Source organism: Pleurodeles waltl, chromosome 1_2, assembly GCF_031143425.1.
Source record: "Pleurodeles waltl isolate 20211129_DDA chromosome 1_2, aPleWal1.hap1.20221129, whole genome shotgun sequence".
NCBI classification, from domain to species: Eukaryota; Metazoa; Chordata; class Amphibia; order Caudata; family Salamandridae; genus Pleurodeles; species Pleurodeles waltl.
The window spans coordinates 802595183-802619646 of NC_090437.1; the positions used below are offsets into that span (position 1 = coordinate 802595183).

Sequence of the window (24464 nt, forward strand, 5' to 3'; positions counted from 1 at the left end):
AGGTAGTACCTTCCCAGCTATAGGCCAGGCAGTCATAATGCACGCAGACAAACTAGACACACAAATATTAATTCTTCAAACATTGGCAGACAAGTGTTGGAATGTAGTTTTTATAATCAAAATTACCATTAAGGGGGTCATTCTGACTTTGGCGGGCGGCGGATGCCGCCCGCCAAAGTTACCCCGTCAAAAGACCGCGGGGGTCATTTCGACTTTCCCGCTGGGCCGGCGGGCGACCGCCAAAAGATCGCCCGCCGGCCCAGTGGGAAAGGCCCTGCAACAATGAAGCCGGCTCCGAATGGAGCCGGCGGAGTTGGAGGGGTGCGACGGGTGCAGTTGCACCCGTCGCGATTTTCACTGTCTGCAATGCAGACAGTGAAAATCCTTGTGGGGCCCTGTTAGGGGGCCCCTGCACTGCCCATGCCAGTGGCATGGGCAGTGCAGGGGCCCCCAGGGGCCCCACGACACCCATTCCCGCCATCCTGTTTCTGGCAGTGAAAACCGTCAGAAACAGGCTGGCGGGAAGGGGGTCGGAATCCCCATGGCTGCGCTGCAAGCAGCGCCGCCATGGAGGATTCCCCCAGCCGGGGGAAATCCGGAGGAAAAACGCCAGACCCGGCTGGGCGACCGCGTCGGAATAAGAAATGAAGCACCGCCAGCCTGTTGGCGGTGCTTCAGCCGGCCTCCGCCAGGGTCAGAATGAGGCCCTAAATGTTTGCGAATTACTGCATAATGATGCCGCATAGAAAATGTATTAATGTGCTTTTACTAAATGCGTGTGAAATGTGCCCACGGGGAGTGGCCACCAATGTATATGATGATAAATGAACTGACTAATAATGAAATATGAATGTACTAATGTATGATTTTGTATTAGTATTAAGAGTATATGTTAAGGTTCTGCTAATTAATCACTAGGCCTTAGTTAGCATGAGTCAGGGCCTAGCTGCCCGGTTTCAGATTAAATGTGTTTTTCTAACGTGCAATGTGCTGACTTGCTGAAGGACATGTAGCCATGCTTTTCCAGAAGCTAGAAAATGTGTGTAACCGTAGTAAATTCTTTCTCATGAGACTCGACTTGCTCAAGGAGACATTCTTGCCGAATGCAACAGTGTAAACTTGCAACAGGTACAAGGTCGCCAGAACTGGTAAAGACAATGGAACTACTGACTGAGACTGTGAGAGCAAGAAATTGTACCTGCCATTCTACCCGTTGGAGACGTAAATTACAGGAGCCAATAAACTGCGTGAGAACTGTTCTAAAGTGACAATCTTAATGAGGCGACAAGTAAATCATTGGATGGAGATAATGATGCACCAAAACGTACCCAATCGGAAATTAGGGGACTGTACAACAAGATCGATATAATCCTTCGACACAAGGAGAAATCAGCCATTATGTGCCTTTTGCTATCACCCAGCCACTTTGCCACTCTGACTTTGCTGTTTGATTCCTCGAACCATCCTTATCTTGGTTCTGCCAGATTCATACTTTTCCTCCTTATGAGGGAAGTGTCCCTTATTGCCCCATCTTGCTGAACTTTGCTGTGTTTCCTGGCTGATGGCGAATCAACTGATGTCCTGAGGACGAAGACTGACTCTGTATGCTGACCCATTACGGAGGGTAACTATATGATAATGAAATTGTAATTGTTTGTTTGCCTTTTCTTTCTAGGTACCAACTGCTTTTTTGATAGAGCCCATAGTTAGATGTTTTCTAAATTTGTGTTGCCAAAATGTTTTGCATGAAGCCCAACATGCTAATGCTAAATCGAGGTTAGTAAGGAGTTCACTAAACGGACGCATATAGACAAATCACTGAATTTCTGCTTTGTTGAATAATGCGCTACTGATACTCTGCTAAGATTAATCCATGTTGACGTTGTTCTTTGTTCTAATGTTTATGATTTTCGCATTGATTAAATCTTATTTGAGTCATATTATTACCGTGTTGATGGGTTTTCTAGTATTGAGACTAATAAACTTGCTAGTAGAGTGTAAACAATAGGGAATACATTTCATAACTCTTGCTAAATCTTGTGTGGTTATTCATGATTCCTACCAATGTCATTCTCTGAATTTAATTGATTTGTTATTGTAAATGTTGTTGACGTTATTGATCTATTGATTGGCATGCTGATTAATTGCCTTGTTCTGAGGTGTCTTCAGTTAGGGTCAAAAGATTAATTGGCCTAAAATGAGTCCCAGACTAATTAAATTATCTAGAAAGGGACGCGTTATCAGTTCTTGTAGCAGAGGACGGTTTAGGCCCTTTGGGGCCCTAGGGCGAGGGACCATTGTTTTAGAATTGTTTTTGAGATAATGCAGATTGGAGGTATGATGTGCCCCTAAGTCCCAAATTACTTTCCCGGAATCTCAGAGCTTGCCTAAGTGAGTTGGGTATGTTCTCGGCGTTCTAGTGATAAGTATGTGTGACGTAAAATTTGCGCTTGCTCAGCTTATGCATATCGCAGGTGAATTGTGAGGTTTGTGAGAATTAGGCCAGGTAATGTTTTAGTAGGAGTGGGCGTACCCCGCAGTATGAGAGTAGGGAAGTCGGCGAACTTCATGTGAATGTGGCGCTTTGTGCTAAAAAATTGTCCACGTGGTTGTTGGTGAAGTACAGACCCGGCGTGGTCTAAGACTCCGGAGTATATTGATAAGTGTATGAGACACTTTGTTTATGTTGTAATTTGCATGGTTTAATAGGTCAATCCGGCATAGTTGACAAGTCGAGTTTGAATCAAAGTGTGTGAGTGGAAAACTTCAATGGAGATTTGGTAAGTTCTAAAGTGCACTAGGACGAACCATTGACAAGTTGAGAGTGAAATTTGTGGGTCAAATTTTGCTTGCGAGTGCGGGATCTGAGAAGGAGAGAGTAGCGGCTGAGGCTTCAAGTGAAATCTCTGTAAAGTTCCGAAGCGATTGTGTTACCCTTCCTGTAGTAAACCGGCAAATTTGGGTTTTGTTGTTAAGGTGCTCGCAATATATTGCATTAGTTGTGTGTGGATTTAGAGTGAGGAAGACAAGCTGCAAGACTTTGTCAGCCGCAGTGTGTGTGTGTGAGTGTGACGTCATTGGAGCCGCGCTGGGATAGGTCAGCTAGTGAGAAGGGTCGTGCACGGATTGGCAGCCGTCCGAGAGAGGCAATTGGTTGAGAAGGTAGGCGAAGAGTGTTCTGGGAATTAAAGTCACTTCCTGATTAGATTCTAAACAAAATAAAAGACACAACAATGAAGTTTTTCAAGGCTTTAAAGAGTGCTTTGAGGGGAGATATGTACATTACAGCGAGTGTGGGGGAGCCTACACCGCCAGAGGATACTCCGGCTTATGCCGTAATGGAGGAGAAGGGGTCGCGCCATGTCTTTGGCTAAAGCATTGGTGCAAATTGACAGAGAAAGATGGGTGTTTGGCGTTTCCAGAGAATGGAACCTTTAACATAGGGGTCCTAGAGAATTTGTGGAAGGCGTTAAATGAGCCAAAGCCGCCCCCGAAACCAGCTCAGTTTGAGGTGTTTTGGGAATTAATGGCCATACGACAGAGGCAGCAGAAATTCGAGAGGAGAATGAGGAAAGCAGAAAAGACTCTAGCGGAGGCTAGATGGGATAGTGAGACCTCGATGTGGAGAAGGGAAATAACAGATGGAGTTAGGATGTTTCCGGCAATAACTCAAGAAACCGAAACACAGGGAAGAAAGGCCACTTGTAAAACAGACAAGGGCTCTAGCAAGCAGAAGGAGACTCAGAAGTCTTGAGCAGATGCAGATGATTCAGATGAAGATGAGTTTCTTAATCAGTTGTTACATGATTGACCGCCACCATATGCCATGAATGACAATAGACCGAGTACTAGTTCAGGTCCTGTAAATTTGACACAAAATCAGGGAACCACAAGCACAGCACAGGCAAATTATGTTACTGCAACAGTTCCGATACAAATGGTACTAGTGTATCCACTGCACCCGAGACACAGATACAGTTGCAGCCACCACCAGTTCAGAGGCTCTACCCTGATGTCCCAGTATTAGAAATGACTACAAGTTTGATGGTACCGCCTGATCCGATATATATGGGATCAAAGTTAGGGCAGATTGAACCAACTCCGCATTTGCTGCCACAGCCGCAGAAACAGAGGGTCCCAAATTATACTTCGGTCACAGGACCGCAGTCAGTTACAGTACCTATAATGAATCAAACTATGGGAGTTGATGCTCCACCAGGATTGGGAAACAGACAGGCACCAGCTGCTATATCATTGCTGATTACTGTTGGTCCGCAAGTACCGCTATATGCGCAGGCCAAGCCTAGTGTGTGTGACTAAGGAGTAATGACTCAAGAGGTGATAAGGGGAGGGTTCACGGGAAGCTCCCAAGAGATGGCATCGGGAGAACAGACATCGAGAGATCTAGATCCTTATTGGACTTCAGCCCGATTGGGGTTCCTTTAGAGACCATGAGACAAGCAGGTTTGGGTCTACTGACTTCCCAGGTGTTGAGTACGAATACGTCACAACCACCGATGATGCAGGCTGGAAATATCTCGTTACAAGGTTTGACTGCGCAACAATTGAATGAATGGTTAGACAAGCTTAACACTCCACAGACTACTCCTGGGACAGCAGAGCGGTCAGAGAGAGAGGAATACCTGAATTTTGTGAGGTTGGGTGTGGAAGCAGCAGAGTTAGTTGAAGGGAGCATGGGAGTGAACCGATTAGAATCATACACTGAGGCAGAACTGAGGTATCTGTGCCCGAAAATAACCAAAGAAGTGAGTAAGGTGCACCAGAGGTTAGCGAACTTGGCAGACAAATATGGCATAGACTTAGATAGTACCAAGCATCTGAAGAGGAGTTACAGGTTAGACTTCGAACCTAAAGATTTTGATCATATGAGATCTACTGGGATGAAGGCACACATTAAAGAGATACTGCAGAGTGCTCAAGTTTGGGGAGCATTAGAGAAGTGGGAAGGCAGATGGGCGAAGAAGAGAGATAAGAGGAAAAGTGACTGGCTGGAACAGCAGCAGGCGAAGGCTGCGCCAGATAGGGGAAAAATAAAGATGTTACCAATGAGAGAAACAGCTGGAGGGGTCCTAGTTCATGTACCCTGGTCTAGGGGAGACATTTTGTCATTCACAAATGACTATCCCAGGTTGAGGGAAAAGCCGATAGAATGGTATCAGCAGACAGACAGGTTTGTGAAGCTTGCAAAATGTCTTTGGAAAGACTTGAATACCCTGTTTGAGATTACAGTTCCAGCCGATTTGTGGCTTGAGTGCAAGAGGAGTGTGGATTGGCCGACAGCGGAACCGCCAAGGGACAGGGCTACAGGAGCACCGTTTCCTGAGGTGATGAAGTACTACTATAAGGTGATTGAGTTTTTGAAGCAGAAGGTGTCGCCGAAAGTTACTGATTGGCAGAAAATTGATCGAACGGCACAAGAAGGCAAAGAGTAGATACATGGTTACAATGAGAAGTTGTTAAAGGTGTTCAAACATTACAGTGGTACAGAGGTCATAGAACCAAAAGACATGAATCACCTTGTGTTCAGGTTTGTTGAAGGATTGAGGCCAGAGATTAGCCAGATGATTAAGAATCATTTGATCTGTTGGCAAGCAAAACCGATTGATGAAGTGTTGCAGTATGTGAAATACTGTAGAGTGGAGATTGAATTGAAGCAGAGAAAGCTGAAAGAGAAGGTGATGGTGATGCAAATTAAGGCAGCTCAAGCAGGGATGCAGGGAAATGGGGTGCAGCAGATGGTACAGCAATCGCAAGGGAACTGAATGTTTAAGACGCAACCTAGAGGCCGAGGTAGAGGAGGTTTTGTGAACCGTGATCCAGATCTGAATACGGTTGTGGTTCAAAATTATGTGCAAGGGATGAAAAAGATGTCACCATGCCATGCGTGTGGGGGCGTGGGACATTGGAAGCGGGAATGTCCGATAATGGTGCAGGATGGTGTTGTTCAACAAAGCAATGATGTCAGTGCATTTCAAAATGTAAAGGGTCCAAGAATGAGGGTTTCAAATCCTAACTTCCAGAATAACATGGTTCAGATGCAGGGTCTCCAGCCCGTGCAACAGATGCAAATGCCACGTGTTCAACCAGCGCAGGTGCAGCAAGTGCAACAGCAGATTCCCATGGTACCTAGAGAGCAAATGCAGCTGCCTTTAGCTCCGATGGGACAGCAACAGGTGATGCTTCCTCAACAGGTCACAGGCCAAACAATGAGTCAAAATAATACAGTACAACAGTTCCCATTACGTGGTGGGAATGGAATAAATGATGAATGGTTGGATGATTGCTCAGATAGTGAGGAGTGCGGGCTTGCAGCGTCCCTAGAAGTAGATCAGAGGGGACCGTATGTACAGGGAAAGGTAATGGGTCACAAGGTTTCATTCCTTGTTGATACAGGAGCTACACACTCTACAGTCAGAAGTGCGGAGGTTCCAAAATTGCCACTTTCAGGGCGTACTATAAAGGTGGTAGGAGTAGAAAATCAGCTCCTGACTAATCCGATTACAGATCCGGTCCAGGTTGAGATTGGTACCTTCCAGGGATTGCACAGTTTTGTAGTATGTGATTCAAGTCCTGTATCCCTACTGGGAAGAGACTTATTGTGTAAGACGAGGTGTTCAATCACCTGTTCCAATGAGGGGATTGAGGTGCAGACAAACAGTGATGACGAAGGGGATGATGGTCAGATCTCAGAACCAGAGACGGGGACTACAGATGAGGTGTACCCTTTGATAAGCTTCTTCCCGATGTTCACAGTGACCGATTTGCCAACAGAATTACAGGGAACAGTAACAGAAAAGGTGTGGAACTTGACAGGAAAGGAAGTGGGACTAATCAAAGGAGTAGAAACAGTCAAAGTAGATGTGAAGCAAAATGCAGTGTTTCCCCAGGTACCGCAGTACCACATGGCACAAGATGTCCTTATGCAGGTGACGCAGATAATTGCAGACTTTGTGAAGCTAGGGGTCCTAAAAGAAGTGATGAGCAGCCTGTGTAATTCACCAATAATGGGGCTGAGAAAGCCTTGTGGAAAAGTCCGAATTGTCCAGGATCTGAGGAAAATGAATGAGATAGTGGTGAAGTGTTGCCCTATAGTGCCAAATCCAGCCGTGATCATGTTTCAGGTTCCATGTGATGCAGAGCGGTTCACAGTCGTGGACTTGTCTCAAGCATTCTTTTTGGTGCCTCTTCAGGAGGATACCCAATTTCTCTTCAGTTTCAAATTCTTGGACAAGGTTTACAGTTGGTGTTGAATTCCTCAAGGGTTTTCAGAATCATCTTCAATCAGATATTGAAGAAGGATTTGGGATCATTAGAACTCTAGTACAGTACATTGATGACTTGTTGATTGCGTCCGAAACGAAAGATGACTGCAGGTATGATACAATTGCCTTACTGAATCACTTGGGAAAAAACTGACATAAAGTGTCCCCAAAGAATCTGCAGTACTGTCAGAAAGAAGTGAAGTACTTAGGCCATCTAATTGAGAAAGGGTCAAGGAGAATCTCTAAAAAAAGAGTAACAGCCATACTGCAGATGAATCCCCCGACATCCAAGAGAGACGTTAGGATGTTTTTGGGAATGGTGGGCTACTGTCGCCAGTGGATTTCAAACTTCTCAATTATCTCTAAACCTTTGGTGACGTTGACCGTCAAGGAGGTTAAGGATGGCCCGGGTACCCTGACCATGTCTGAGAAAGAGATGAGGGCATTCAGAGAGCTAAGAGAGTGTCTGCAGGGCTCCAGCTTTAGGTATTTCCATGACTACACAAAGCCTTTTGTCCTGTTTTGTCATGAACGTGATGCTTGTTCTTTGTCTGTCCTGACACAGATCCATGGAGGTGCAAACCGCCCAGTAGCATATTTTTCAGCTACTTTCGACCCAGTTGCAGCAGCCTTACCGGATTGTCTGAGTGCAGTTGCAGCAGCTGGTCAAAGCCTTACTCAGTGTGAAGGCATAGTGATGGGACATCCCCTAACAGTAATGGTCCCACACTCAGTCAAGATACTACTCACCCGAACAAAGACGCAGCGCATGACAAATGCTAGATTGACCAAGTATGAGACGATTATACTGGGGTCACCAAATGTGTCACTCAAACGCTGTACTGTGTTAAACCCGGCAACTTTGCTTCCTAATGAGAATACAGATGTTCATGATGCTGAGGAAGTAGAACATGATTGTCTTGAGGTAACAGAACTGTGCACCAAACCAAGACCTGACATTAAAGATACTCAAATGGAGGAAAATGGTTACATTATCTTTGTTGATGGTTCATGCCTGAGAGACTCAGTGGGAGTACTGAGAGCCGGATACGCTGTGTGTATAATCACTGGCATCCTAGAAGCATCTTGGCTTGAAAGAGTATACTCTGCTCAAGTGGCTGAAATGGTTGCTCTTACTAGGGCATGCGATGCCGCTGACAAATTGAAAGTCACTATACTGACAGCAGATACGGATTTGGAATTGTCCATGATTTTGGCCAACTTTGGTCACAGAGGGGTTTCATGACCTCTTCTGGTTCTCCATTGAAAAATGGTGAAAGAATTAAGGAGTTGTTGCACGCGATTCTGTTACCTCTTGAAATTGCCGTGGTGAAATGTAATGCTCATGTGAAGTCACAAGACTTTGAGTCAATGGGGAACGGATATGCAGATCAAGTCGCAAGGTTTTGTGCATTGAACTGTATATCATTCAAGGATCAGTGGGAATTGTTACCTGAAACTGAAAATGAGACATGCACAGGTTATGCATTGAGGGTGGTTGACACAATGGAAGAGTTAAAATTGTTGCAGGGACGTGCCAGCAGAGAAGGGAAACGTTCTTGGCTTAAAATGCAATGTGTACAAAGACCTGATGATTTGTGGGTTTCATATGAAGGGAAAATGGGTTTTGCCAAACAGTCTATTGTCAAAATTTGCAAGGCTTTACCATCGGCAAGCACATATTGGGAGAGATGTAATGATCAGGTTGGTTAAAATTGATTGGTTCAATCCAAAGTTCAGACAAGCTGCAGAAGTAATCTGTCACAGGTGCATCAACTGTCAGCAGATGAATGCGGGGAAAGGGACTGTGGTGAATTTGAGCCACATTGGGAGAGCAGGAGGTCCATTTAGCAGAATGCAGATGGATTTTATCGAGATGCCTGTGTGTGGAGGTCTGTGATACGTGCTGGCGATTGTGTGCATTTTTAGTCACTGGATTGAAGCTTACCCTACACGTAGGAATGACAGTCTCACAGTAGCGAAGTTGCTTCTTAGGGAATTGATACCACGTTTCGGGTTCCCGATCTCTTTAGAATCAGATAGAGGAAGTCACTTCAACAACGAGGTGGTTAAGCTCTTGTGTGCCGCACTGAACATTGAACAGAAGCTGCATTGTAGCTACCGTCCTGAAGCCTCAGGACTAGTGGAACAGATGAATGGTACCTTGAAGTGAAGAATGGCGAAAATGTGCGCAGCTACAAATTTAAAATGGCCAGATGCATTGCCCTTAGTGCTAATGACAATGAGAAATACACCCAACAAGAAAACAGGACTGTCATCTCATGAAATTCTTATGGGGCGAGATATGAGACTGCCAGCAGTGCCTGCAAATGCTCTTGTGAATATCACGGATGATATGGTGTTGGACTACTGCAAGGGTCTGGCTGACGTGGTCCGCTCTTTCTCTCACGAGGTGGAAGCAACCACACTGCCACCGATAAATGATCCAGGTCACAATCTGAAAGCCGGTGACTGGGTTGTTGTCAAGAAACACGTGAGGAAGTCGATTCTGGAGCCACGTTGGAAGGGGCCGTATCAAGTGATACTGACAACTACTACTGCTGTGAAATGTGCGGGAATTCCAAACTGGATCCATGCCAGTCACACAGAGAAGGTGACGTGTCCAACTGATGAGGAACTTGAGTTGTCGAAAATAGCAGCTACAGAGAAGGAAGTCTCAGGGCCAGAGAGTAATCAAAGGGGAACTGAGACTGAAGGAGAGCCCGTTGAGGACGGCTTGGTCACTCAGACAGCAAACGAAATTCAGAAGGGTGACGGTGAGCTTATCTCAACTGAGGCACCAGGGGAACCGACTCAAAGAGAGGTTCTCCCAGAAGCAGATGGATACGGGTTTGAAGTTGAACCCCTGACAGACCCAGAAGGCGAAGGAGTTGAGGCAGAAGGAAATCAAAGTGTTCAGACTCCTCCTGAGCCACTTGCAGAGCCAGCAAGAGAAAACACCATAGCACAAGAGGAGGGCAGTGAACAGCAACCTGAAAAGCCAAACAGCAAAAAGATACTGAAGGGAGATAAGTGGCCAGAGTCGCAAACTGAAAAAGGGAAATTAGTCTTCAACAAAACAATAGAGGAAGAGGTCGATACCACAAGGAAGGAAGATTTGAGTGAAGGAGAATTGCAGGGTGACCGCAAGTTGAAAAGAAAGAGAATAGCTAACAGAAGGTACCCGGGTCCTGAATTGGCTTATGTGACATCAGCTGAATGGCAGCAAGAGTTCTTGGCATTCTGTTTTGATTGTGAAGTTCCAGGTCAATATTATGGTACTTGAAGTTGCCCACAAGTTAGAGACTGCATTAAGTTGAAATTGAATAAAGGGAAACCTGAGAAAAGGAACTTATGAGAATTACTGGATGTGACATTGTCAACCGAATTGACTTTGAAAACCGATTGTGACAAGCTGCTAACCTGATTCGACAAAGACCCGAGAGTGAATGAGAACGATGTAAATACTTGCTGAAGAAACGTTTTGTGTAGCTTTGCAGAAGAAAAAGAGAATCACTAACCATCCCCACATTAGTTGTTTACTTATAGTACTTTACTTTCTGATTCTTTACAGATCATGCCTAGGTCAGAAGATGACGTTGAGGGAAATAAGCGTTGTAAATATTTGGGTGTTGCTTTGGCTGTTGTATGTGTGATATTCATTATAGCTATATTTGTGGTAATGTGTCTGGTAGATGAGAGTGAAGCAAACAATGCTACAGTTTCTGAAACTGCTACACTAACACCGTGGGTCAGGTTTGAGCAGGATACGAAGTATTTGCATGGCAAGAATAATGCGAAAGGGGAGCTGTCTACTAACGTTTTCTATCACTTGCTGAGTGAGTATGTTGATACCATGGATGCGAAGGCTTGTTATGTGTGTACACAAATTCCTCTTTCAGTCCAAGAGGGAGTTACCTATCACAGCTTGCCATTAACGTACGAGATTAGTTGTAGTTTGCTACTAACGCATTTTTATAATCAAGAAGAAGTGAAATATTTTTACTCAAACTATGATTTAGTGTTCTCTTATGTGCATATCATAGAAGATTTGAATAGTGTAGCAAAATATTATGCCATAAAGTTGGTTAAGGGTTTCTTCAAGCCTAGAATGACAATTAGTACATCATATGCACACCGCAATAATCTGATATACTTGCTTACATCTGTAGAAAAGAGCTTTCTAGATCACACTGAGGATAGAAGGAGGGTTTTAAAGGGGAAATTAGAAAAGGGCTTGCAGCAATGAACATTCCTTAGTAATAATAACAATGGGGTTAGGGAACAAGGGAAATTAGCTTTAGATGCGAAACATGTAGGCAGGCTTTGCATTACGCGACCAAAGACATACTATGACAATGTGTTTGTGGGAACGAGTGAGTGTAAGCATGTGTTTTTGTTTCAGAATAAATGGACGTTCATGCTGAATGGAATGGATCTAGCGATCCCAGGGGTCTATTATATTTGTGGACTTAGTGCTTATTACCGTCTTCCTAAGGGATGGTATGGGACATGTTATTTGGGAATAGTTTTTCCAAAGATCTATCAACTAGATGATATAAAGAAGTTTCCGAAAGTGACAGAATTGCTTCGTGCTAGACAAAAGAGAGAAACTGCTGCTGGTGTAGTAGGAGACATATTTGGAGCAATAATTCCTTCAGTGGGAGTTATTTTGAACTCCGTAAAGATTCAAAAGTTGTCTACTATTGGGGATAACATGCTGACAAACTTCATAGGGGCTATACTCCTGATGGATACTGAACGTGCTGCGGAGAGGGCTATGACTCTTCAGAACAGGCGTGCTTTAGGCATTCTTTTAGCGAAACATGGCGGAGTCTGTAAGATGCTTAATGAGCGCCTCTGTTGTGCTTATACTCCGGATAATAGTAATGCGATTAGAAGTATGCTTACTAACCTAACAAGAGATAGTGCAGATTTGAAAGAATTGAAAGAACCAGGAGTCTGGGAAAAGGTTGGAGCGGGATTTGCGCTTGTGGGAAGCTGGTTTAGTGGTCTTTGGCATGGGTTTTTGGGAAAATTAATACAGGGCATAGTAATTATTTTGGCTTGTTTATTCGGACTATGGTTATTGAGAAAATGCAGTAAAAGGGTTAAAACCAAATGGGCAAAACATAAAGAGAGGAGGGAAGATAAGAAAAGGGAGAAAATGTTCAGAGCAAAATATGAAAAGGCAAAACGGAAAGAAGAAATTGAAATGAGGGAAATGAACAAATGAAAGAAAAATTAAAGAATGGATTTGTGTGATGACAAATGTCGGAGTGTAGTTTTTATAATCAAAATTAACATTAAATGTTTGCGAATTAATGCATAATGATGCAGCATAGAAAATGTATTAATGTGCTTTTACTAAATGCGTGTGAAATGTGCCCACGGTGAGTGGCCACCAATGTATACGATGATAAATGAACTGACTAATAATGAAATATTAATGTACTAATGTATGATTTTGTATTAGTATTAAGAGTATATGTTAAGGTTCTGCTAATTAATTACCAGGCCTTAGTTAGCATGAGTCGGGCCTAGCTGCCCGGTTTCATATTAAATGTGTTTTTTTAACGTGCAATGTGCTGACTTGCTGAAGGACATGTAGCCGTACTTTTCCAGAAGCTAGAAAATGTGTGTAACTGTAGTAAATTCTTTCTCATGAGACTCCACTTGCTCAAGGAGACATTCTTGCCGAATGCAACAGTGTAAACTTGCAACAGGTACAAGGTCGCCTGAACTGGTAAAGACAATGGAACTACTGACTGAGACTGTGAGAGGACCGCGAGAACAAGAAATTGTACCTACCATTCTACCCGTTGGAGACGTCATTTACGGGAGCAAATAAACTATGTGAGAACTGTTCTAAAGTGACAATCTTAATGAGGCGACAAGTAAATCATTGGATGGAGATAATGATGCACCAAAACGTACCCAATCGGAAATTAGGGGACTGTACAACAAGATCGATATAATCCTTCAACACAAGGAGAAATCAGCCATTACGTGCCTTTTTGCTATCACCCAGCCACTTTGTCACTCTGACTTTGCTGTTTGATTCCTCGAACCATCCTTATTTTGGTTCTGCCAGATTCATACTTTTCCTCCTTATGAGGGAAGTGTCCCTTATTGCCCCATCTTGCTGAACTTTGCTGTGTTTCCTGGCTGATGGCGAATCAACTGATGTCCTGAGGACGAAGACTGACTCTGTATGCTGACCCATTACGGAGGGTAACTATATGATAATGAAATTGTAATTGTTTGTTTGCCTTTTCTTTCTAGGTACCAACTGCTCTTTTGATAGAGACCATAGTTAGATGTTTTCTAAATTTGTGTTGCCAAATTGCTTTGCATGAAGCCCAACATGCTAATGCTAATTTGAGATTAGTAAGGAGTTCACTGAACGGACGCATATAGACGAATGACTGAATCTCTGCTTTGTTGAATAATGTGCTACTGATACTCTGCTAAGATTCATCCATGTTGACGTCGTGCTTTGTTTGAATGTTTATGATTTTCGCATTGATTAAATCTTATTTGAGTTGCCATATTATTAACGTGTTGATGTGTTTTCTAGTATTGAGACTAATAAACTTGCTAGTAGAGTGTAAACAATAGGGAATAAATTTCATAACTCTTGCTAAATCTTGTGTGGTTATTCATGACTGAAAGGTCATGGTGGTTATCGATTCCTACCAATGTCATTATCTGAATTGAATCGATTTGTTATTCTAAATGTTGTTGATGTTATTGATCTATTGATTGGCATGCTGATTAATTGCCTCGTTCTAAGATGTCTTCAATCAGGGTCAAAAGATTCATTGGCCTAAAATGAGTCCCAGACTAATTAAATTATCTAGATAGGGACACGTTATCACAAGTACTCCAACTTATGTTATTGCCAACTTATTTTAGAAAAATCTCGGCTCTCCCTGGAATAATGTCAGATCTAGTTACCTAGTGCAAAACTAACAAGTCCCTTATCAGTCCAAAATATGCTCCTGAAACACTGAACATTAAAGTCAGAATGCCATTATGTCCCTGCACCAATCTTTCACATGATTGGTTGCACAACGATCAAACTTCGGAAACTATCAGCCCCCAGGCTCTCCAGCTGTTTGAGATGGGTATAACAGATCCACGAGCCAGCAAACCATTGGGTGCCTTTGGCAAAAATCTTTGTAATGCAAATAAGGCAATTAGCTACCAAAGACCTGCTCCTGAATTCCTGAACACCAGTGCCAGGACATTAGCTGGCCTGTGCATTGAATTTTCACCCAAATTGTCATCTGACAGACAAACCTTGGAAACTCCAAATCTCTTGCCCAAGGAGGGGGGCTTAATGGACTCATGAGCCACAGATCTGTCTGGCCAAGGAAGCGGTGACTCACACACAAAGAAGCATTCTAAAAAGAACCAAAAGCACCTGAAGAAGTTCCGTAAGATGCACAAATACCAAATAAAACCAGGATTAAAAAATCTTCTCTATAGTTGAAAAATCTATAATAGATTTAAAGAACACTTGCCCAGTGAAGGAGAATTTATTGCTCACAAGTGACCTCTAGCCTAGGGGTTCGCCACCTCCTCCTGAAGGTAAACACCCATTCTGGGAGACCGTAATGCCTGGACGTCCAGCAAGCCAAGGAAGTGGCAGTTATGTACAGTGTTTTCCTCGAAGTGCGCCAAAATCTTTGGCAACTGTTGCAGCAGAGACCGAGTGGAATATACCCACCCATACAAACCCAGTCCATGCAGTGGAAAACAACCTCATAAGTATAGAGAATACCACCAACAGAACTAGAGATGAGACATCCATCCAATGAAGTATTCTGGAAACAACCAGAAAGGACCAGCTGTCACACTACATCCACCTAGGCAAAATGGACTCCACAAATCAAAATGGCCAACAGTCGGCCAGCACCACCCATAACTTTCAGGTAAGAGACTCCTCATAATTTTTAAGAAAATCACCAGCCAAAACCCACGCCATTGATCCCCGCCCCAGCTATGGCTTGTCTGGTGGAGGGGCTGATGGTTGGTCTGTAGATTGAATTGAACCCTCTGACACATGAATCCATCTCAGCATCCTGCTCAGCAAGTGGGAACCGGAGGTCCCTATGTATCAATGAGGGGTGCCAAAACACATGGTCAAACAAGTTAAGAGAGGATGTAAAGCTAGACCCACCTGTGCAAATCCCAGCAGTCGAGGTCCCAGTGATGACCCTTGTTTTTTATCCAGAATACATCTCCCAGGATAGGGAGGCCTTTCTGAACAAAGCAAATCTTCTTAAACTCCTCTCAGCTCTCCCCGGTCTGGAGATTTTGGCATCTACAGACCTGGTTTACATTGCATTTGTCCTAGGGAGAAAGGGCCGCTTAGAGGAGGCAACTGAACTGCTGTTCTGTGATGAAGAGATGACAAGGCGAGTGGAATTCAAGTCAAATGTATTGGTGGAGTGGGGCATTAGCATCAGCAAAGTGGCAAAACCAATATACTTATTGCCCCTGGCTAACATTAGTCATCAGTATCATCAGCAGGACTCTATCGTTTGTTGTGCCAAAGGCTCTCAAAATTCAAAAATTCCAGTGGAACCAATCTAGATTGCAATGGAACTCTCTGCCAATAAAAGAGCTTGCTGGCTGGCCGCCAGCACCCAGTGAACATCAGTACCCTATTTCGCTAACCAGCAAGTACCTACTTAAGCACACAGGCCTCAACCTTTCCACAATCTGGGCTGCAACTGTGTTCATGGAATATTCAAGGACTAAACAACCTGCTGTCTGATAATGATGCAATGGAAGAAATCTGCAAAAAAGACATAATCTGCCTGCAAGAAACGTGGCGACTGGGCTCCACTAACTGGCAGGACCACTTTGAATTTGCATCAGCAGCCAAGCCTTTAGTCTGAAGGGGTCACCCATCAGGTTGTGTCACCATACTCATACACAAAGCTCTGGATCTCACAGTAAAAGTGCTAGCAGGTGGTATGGAGTCTTACATCTTTGTGCATCTCACAGCTACAAACAAAAAGCAGGGTAGAAAAGCATCCGCTCTGGTCATTGGAAGCATCTACATAAACCCCAAACAACCTAAGAAAAAAGTAACCACTAAGGAAGTTGCAAGTACCATCAAAATCATATGGCAGCAATTTCCATCAGACTATTGGGGAATGGATGCAGACTTTAACATGTTTTTACTTGGACCGGCAGAAATTCCCTTATGGCAACAAGAAGAAGTCACAATATCCCTGAAATGATGCCGGGGAAAACCAAAAAGGATAAGGTTGGAGAAAGGTTTGCCACTATTCTTAATACTTTCGTCCTAAGACCCCTTAACGGGTAAAGCGCTCTGGACCAACCTGCATCCTGCACTCATATAACGAGTTCCTCACTGATTGACTACATTTGGGTATTGAACCAGAACTTTGCTTTGGTAAGGACCTTCTAATTTCTAAATAGCCTGACGAGTGATCATGCAAAATTAGTCTGCACCCTCTCCAGTGTAATTACCATCCTCCCGCAAATTAGAACAATTGGTATCGAGGAAGGTGTCTCTGGCTGCGAATAATAAAATAGTCAATATCGCTGTCAGCAGGGAAAAAAGAGGAACTGATGGAAATCATAGCTCTAGATTCAAAGGAGTATTCATCATCTCCCTGTGATTGGACCCAATTCCTGGGAAAGCTGCTTAAGGTGTGCACTGGCAAGGAGAGTGCCCCTGGAGGAGTGGGCACCAGGAACCGCCTGCCAGCTCTAAGAGATCTTAAACATTAACTGAACAAGCTCCTTAGGGCAGCTTGTAAGAATAAAGGCGTCCCACTGATACCTCACGGTATCAGAAACACTAGGAAGGGCTATCGGGCCCAAAAGTGGGAGTTGGCCAGGCAAGAAGAGGGTGCTTTCTGATCTGAACTATACAAGGCTTCAAAAGATAAAAACTCTGCCAAATTCTGGAAATTAGCACATAAAAGATCCAGTGAAAATAATCACAAGGCATCTCCCTTAATCACTGCTCTCAAGTGGTCTGAAAATATCACGAATCTCTACAATTCAGTGGATGATGGTTCTGATTCAGTCAACCCATTGGACAGCATGTGGGGCCACTGCCAAGAAAAGCTGGAGCACTAGAGCAAAGCTCGGGCAAGCAAGATTGCACAGACCTTGACATCATTTTGCTCAGCTGGTGCCCCTGGGCCAAATGGTCTGTGAACCAGAATGTTTAAATCAGCCCCTGAGGAATAGGCCTCTGTGCTAATTCCTCTCTTCAAGAATTCCATCTTGCTTAACGAAGTACCACATAGTTGCAAGCTTAATGCCAATTCATAAAAAGTGTGCATTGGATCAGCCCACCAGTTTAAGATTAATTGCTCTTCTTGACATTGAAGGAAAAGCCTTTGGAAACATTATGAACAACGAGCTAGAGGAATGGGCCAATATGAAGTCTATAATCCCCAGCACTCAATCTGGCTTCAGGCTTGGGCACAGAACTGAGGACAATTTAACTATCTTGTCCTCATTAATCTCTGCTGCCAGCACTATGGACGCACTCCTCCTCTATGTAGCCTCAATTGACTTTACAACTGTGTTTGATAAAGTGGACAGACCAAGGCTGAGGAAAAAGCTGACCAACTGGAGCATCTCGGAAAACCTGCTCAGAGCTATTATGAGTCTATAACCAGAAGCTGGGTCTGCGTGAAAACAGCACCAAAAAGAGTTACAACACACATGAGCTGAACCAATACTGGTGCTAAACAAGGATGCATTTTAGCTCCTTTCCTATTCAGCCTCTATTTGGCAGGTATAAATGATGCCCTAGTATTAGTTTGTGCCTTTCCTCCAAAGTTTGCAGGTGCACACATCCACTGTCTCCAGTATGCAGATGACACACTTGTATTTGATCATGTGACGATCGGGGGCAGCGTTCATTGGAGGCTCTTCCGCTGTACTGTAAGAGCAACAAACTATCAGTGAGCCATGCAAAATCAAAAATTATGGTCTGTGGGGCAAGAAGAAACAACACCACTCCAAATTCAAATTTACCATGAATGAGGTAGTTCTACAACAAGTTCCAAGCCTAAAGTACCTGGGTCTTCACTTTGACCAATGTGGGCCGCAGGTAACTTAGGCCCATATTTCTACCTTTTTAGCGCCGCATTTGCGCCGCTTTTTGACGCAAAAACGGTGCAAATTTGCAATTACAATTGTATTTTGTAAGTTTGCACCGTTTTTGCGTCAAAAAGAGGCGCAAATGCGGCGCTAAAAAGTATAAATATGGGCCTTAGTTTGCGGCCTTAAAAGAAATTTCCTTTTCCATGGCAATGAACTTAAAAAAATTGACAGCAAAGATGCGCAGCCCGGTCCTTACAGGTATATGTAAAGTGATAGATGCCAAGTTTAGCCAACCTTAACTTATGGTTCAGTGACATTTGATGACCAAATTAACTTATGGATGGACAAGGCACAAACGCGATGTTTTAGAAGCTTGTTCTGTCTCTCTGCCTCTACCCCGTCGCCGGAAATTTGGTTAGAATTTGGACTGAGCAAACAATCTATTATCATGAAAGCCAGAGTCTTAGGGTAGTTCGCCAAGCTGAAGGCGGCTCCCAAAAGATGCCTTAAAACTCTGATCTGGCACAACGATCAGGAAGAGAAATTTAGATGGGAGTATAAGGTGAGATCTGCGATGGAACATTTGGAAGCCAAAAGCATTTTTGAACAAAATCTGTTCCCAAGACTACCTGCCAAAAGGGTAATCAAAAACTCAAAAATAAACTTGAAAGAAGAGGATGTACAACAGCTCACTCACAAAATGCACAACTAACTATGTTATCTGGGGAAAGCTGCATACTGTGCCAGCCAGATGAAATTAACACTTAAACAAGATCTCATGAGGCTGCAGTTTGGCTTCATCCCACTAAAAGCCTATACATTTGGGCACTTAGAAGGCTCATTGGAGCACAACTGTCGCCTGTGTAACTTCAGAATGGAATCACTACTGCAAATCATCTGCCTTTACCCTGCCCCCAAGAGCCTAAGGTGCTACCGGCTAAAACCTGTATTCAGGCGCCTTGGTATCACTCAGTGCAACAAAGCAGTTATTTATTGCCTCAGGGGCGCTGATGTTCCGCTTGAATTCAAGCTCTATGTAAAATAACAGTTGCCAACATGACATTGATCCGTGGCTGCTCTCAGCCCTCGCCTTGCAGTTGGGGTGTTACACCCAGGACAGGGTCTTTGAGGCCTGGACGTGACTAGCAACTATTTTTCGGCACTTCTCAATCTTTATGATCCCAACGAGAGCTTGAACTGCTCGCCTATTATGGCCGTTATAGTGGCACAGGGCCACAGACCCTGTAGTCTGAGGCTACCACACACCCTCCAATACCAATGGACTTATTGGTAACAGGGATGTCCTGATTAACTGATTTTTTTGTGTATATGGTGTTTTGAGGCATATTGTTAAGGTTTTAAATAACTGAAAACAATAAATCTTTGCTCACATCATATTGTCGAAGTACATAAAAAGGGGTGTTTTGTGTGACATCAGTGTCAGCTAGGGCATTAGAACATTTATAACAAATTTCTCTTTTAAAAGGAAACTGATTTCTGTTTGTATTTAATATTCTTTTCATGAAACACTAGAGTGAAAAACCCTTAAGATCCTCTTCTCTTTTCACACACAAAGCAGAAACTTGAATGTAATCGTTTTAAGAGCGATTTAGTTACCCTTATCACCGTGGGACGATAATTTATCAATGCACCCTGAAGTGTTTGGTCATGGTCAGGTGCACATAGAGATGATTGATATTTCTTCATAACAAAAGTGCTGGGGGCTTTACACTGTCTCGCGGTTTCTTAGTCATCTATACACCAATATGTGATGACTGCTGATGAATTGGAATCCATGCTTATTGCCATTCATTTCATTCAAGCCTCTATCTCCTGCTGGGACCTTCTGCTCCTGACCAGGTGTCATTCTCGCCTACTGTTACTGGCTTCCTGCTTTTTCTTATGATAAGGGATCCTCCTCCACTAGGCTAACCTGGATCATGATAGACAGCTACACACTATGATTTCCTGAACGCTGCTTCTTGGCACAACATACCTATATATAGCTACAGTGGTAGCAGCAGCACAAAAACCTCCCATTGCTCTTAGCCCACACACCAAGAAATCTCTAACAATAAAGTGATATTAGTGCCTCAGGCCTCACTGGCGGTAAGCTAACACAGCGCACACAGCTGCCACACACATCACTCGGACATTCCTGTTACTCTCTCCTCTGCCTGTGCGTCACCTGGACCAGCCAATACTCGTGCTGTCTGTCACCTTGTTTGAATTGTTGAACTGGTATCCATCATTTTTAACTGGGCTTATTTTGTCAACAGACTTATTGTTTGACTCTATCTATGGAGGTGATGTGGCCTTGCACCTAAAAGCTGCCCCCTTTGGAACCTAGAGATCCAGATTTGAATTCCATTCTCTCCGTAAAGATCAACATGTTGTGATTTTGGGCAACCCCTTAACCTCCCTGTGTTTAAATACGAATAAAATGGATTTTTGTAATACCCACTTGTCTCCCATCCCTCATGCAATTTGAAAAGCTCCATTGCTTCACAGCTGGGTTTGTGTTATGTAAATACCAATACGTACTTAAAACAATGGTAAATGTATTAAACAAAGAGCCTGAATTCACACTCTTGTTTCTGTAAATCCAGAGTCAAATTGCTTCCTTTAGTTGTTGATTGCCCAACAGCATCTTGAACAAGGCATAGCTCTTATGTTTATTTGTTTGCCTTTTACCTGTGTACATATATGGGATATGACTTTCAAACACTGGCCGACATGCTTACTGGTGAAACATTTTGTACTTGTAGTAGTTAGTATTTAAGAACTTTGCATAAAGGGCAGTCTGTGGCAAAGGTGGCATTTTCAGTAATATGGGCAATGAATACACGGATAATACAAAGAATCAGAGTTAATTAAGCCTCTGTGGTTTCCAATATGTGAGGCATATGTCTCCGAAGAACAGAGCCTCCATTTATGAAAGCAAGGAAGGGGTTCAGATAGGGGATGCCTCTCAGCATAAAAGCAGGAACAATACGTTTTTGACAGGGAAACTTGCCATCTTAGATTTGACACCTATCTTCCCTCCAAATCAGCAAGCGGGTGCCTCACCATTGGCTCCATGCATATGGGGACCTTGTGCTATGATGCACTTAAAAGAGTAGTTGATTTGATTGCAGCATTGGCACCAGTAAGATACACCAAATCCTATTAGAGAGGAACTGAGTCTTCTATGGTCCATGCTATGGGTGGTTCAGTGGTGTAACAATGCCCTCCGTGTACCCCACAATGTGAGGGGGGCTCCCACCTTGTGCAGGGAAGCAGGAGGCCCTTAGCCTGAGAGCTCCTGACTGGGTCCTTAGTGTGGGTGGGGGCTCCATGGATTTTGCAGGGGGGGTCCTCAAGTTTTGTTCTGCCACTGGATGGTGTGTAGGAGACTATATTCCCTCTAGGATGCGCTCTATGTGTGCGTGCACCCTGCTACCCTGAAGAGCACAGAGTCTTTCATGGAGCTCACAGGTCGCATTGGAAACCTGATCACCGATCCACCACTCACCGCAGTCCATTTCTGATAACCCACCTTACACCTGTTGTGACCCACTCCCTGATCACCCATCCACTACATGCCACAGCCCAGGCTATGATCAATTGCCTTCTTTTACTACTTTAATCTGATCTACTAATTATTCCTGGGTATAGAAACCAACCCCTAACTGGGGGGCCCACAAATAATACTTGCCCCAGGCCTCACAAATGCTAATCTCCAGTTACCGAAAGGCTACTATGCCTTAGAAAAATTCTTAAATAAATAAATGATAAAAAATGCCACATGGACAGCGTCTTACCTTGGTAAACTGAAGATAATAATACGGGTCATCTTCTATAATAAGGAAGTCATATTCTCTTGCTATCTAAAAAATGAGAGCAAAATTAATGTGAACTTTCATATGAAACATTTTAGTAAAATATTTAAGCAGTGAATGACTATGCTTAGATCAAAAGCACCTTGTTAGCATGCTGTTTGATTTTCCAAATATGTCACACACATGATATAATCAAGCTTATTCACATATATTAATTATGCTTATTCAAGTCTGCTGAGTATATCATTGCTATCGATTATTAACACATAGCTGTTCTAGAAAGTTATTGATTGCATGTTTAACTATGTTCTCTGTTAAACAAACACAGTCCAAATATTTCGAAATAACTGAAAGGGCATTTCTCCATTTCATATTGATTGTGTATTATACACGTCTTCAGCAGGCCTCTGATAGCGTTTTGTTAAACTGTACTCAGAAAGTCAGGGGTTAAAGAGGACCTTTACGGCAGTGATACAAGACAGAAAGGACACAACTTCAGAGCACACTCTAATCAAAGATTGCTGTGAGGCGAGTGGACTTCCCTGCTGCTGCATTGACTGTGCTTATTCTCATATTTACAGCGGCCTTGGTGACAGAAGTAGTAGCCTTGCTAGTCAGTATTGTTCTGAATGAGGTATGCAAGTGTGCCCAACCTTTAAAACTCTGCTATGTGGTTTATTTGCTAATCTTCTAGAAACAGTGCATCGAAAAAGCACATGACAGTGTTAATGCTAAATATAATAACCATGTTAGCATATTTTCTACTGTTCACATTATTTATTAACTTTTTACTACCTTATTCTTTATTTTATGTATGGTTACAGTTCATACTGTGTGCAGTAGTTAAGGGTTTAAAAAACATTTGAAAATGAATATTCCATCTTGTACTGTGTTATTCATGGAAGCAAAAGGATTTGGTTTCCAATCAATGTCCTTGTCTCGTGGTTGATCATTACTAGAAATGCATATTATGTATCTTACGCAAACATTGCTCAGTGTGTGCTGTTTGCGTTTCAACTGTTTTTGTGATTCGAGTTGGCACATTGACTGAGTTCTTAGTATCAGTGGGCCTAGAAAATCAGATATTCTTGAAAGTTCTGGAAAATGTATCATGGCATCCAACATGGGGGACAGATTTGAGCTAGATGTCTGAGTAATTTTTTCATAAAATGCAAGAGGTGAAGTATTGCAAATAGCGAATACATCCATTATAATGACGTGGTCACCTGATTATCACAATCTTTTTGTTACGGGCCGTTTTCAACGATCACTGGCGAAGTATCCCAATGTTCCATTGTTAGTAATAATATCCTTGTATTAGCAGGGATGATGCCTCTCTGATTGGTGACTCTCTATGGTATCACAGCCAGTGTCTCATGCCAGTTTCCTGTCCCATTTTCAGCATGCCAGACCCCCATGCTAGTGTATTGGCCCAAATTTCAGTGTCGCCATCCCAGAGTTTGAGTGCCAGTATTACCTTGTTCTTTGCTTGCATGGCTGTTTTATACAATAGGAATCTTGAGAGAGAGAGAGAGAGAAAGAGAGATAGAGAGAGAAAAAAAAAAGATGGCAAGCAGGGGGACTTTAGGTGAATTGGATGAGCCTGGATGATGACACAGAAAATTGGTTTGGAATAAGGGAATCATTTCCGAGGGCTAAACTATGAACATTATGAAAATAAGAGTTTGTTGAAAGAAGAGGGGGAGCCTTCTGAAAATGAAGAGATGGCCAGTCATATATTAAACAGTTCATTGATGTAAATTATTGTGTTATCATCTTCAGAGCCGTGTCTAACCCAGTGAGACTATGCAGGAGCTATTTCACCGATCTTCTAGATTGGGTAAAGGAAACCTAAAGTTTACTTTTTACTTTTATATTAAAGAGCAAATTTGACCTTATGCTTTCACTGTGTACAGGGGAATATATAAAAGATTGATAGCCTCATATAGGCTCTGAAATATGTTAATATTTATGGATGAATATTTAGTTCAGTAATTTTAGTTTACTACTCGGGATTCCTTTTTATGTAGCTCATTATGGGTCACCTCAGCTAAGTACAGTTTGGAATTAACACTTTACATACCATTGCAATTACCTCTCTAGTTAGGAGTGAGCTTTACACATAACAATGAATAAAAAAGCACTGACAAAGTCAATAGGTCTTGGTTTAAAAGGCCAGCTACTGGTTTTGACAATTTTTGTCAAAATCGCCATCGGAAACACAATGTTGCAACGAGTTTTCTATTAG

The 24464-nt window shown here is 43.1% G+C and overlaps 1 protein-coding gene across 1 annotated transcript in view; it reads right to left on the reverse strand.

The window, feature by feature from the left end:
• LOC138304344 (kynurenine/alpha-aminoadipate aminotransferase, mitochondrial-like) overlaps nucleotides 1–24464 on the reverse strand; it is a 439058-nt gene that overhangs the window by 148249 nt on the left and 266345 nt on the right. The window contains exon 7 of the mRNA XM_069244319.1: nucleotides 22199–22264. Within this exon, the coding sequence (XP_069100420.1) occupies nucleotides 22199–22264 (66 nt within the window). The remainder of the gene's footprint in view (nucleotides 1–22198; nucleotides 22265–24464) is intronic.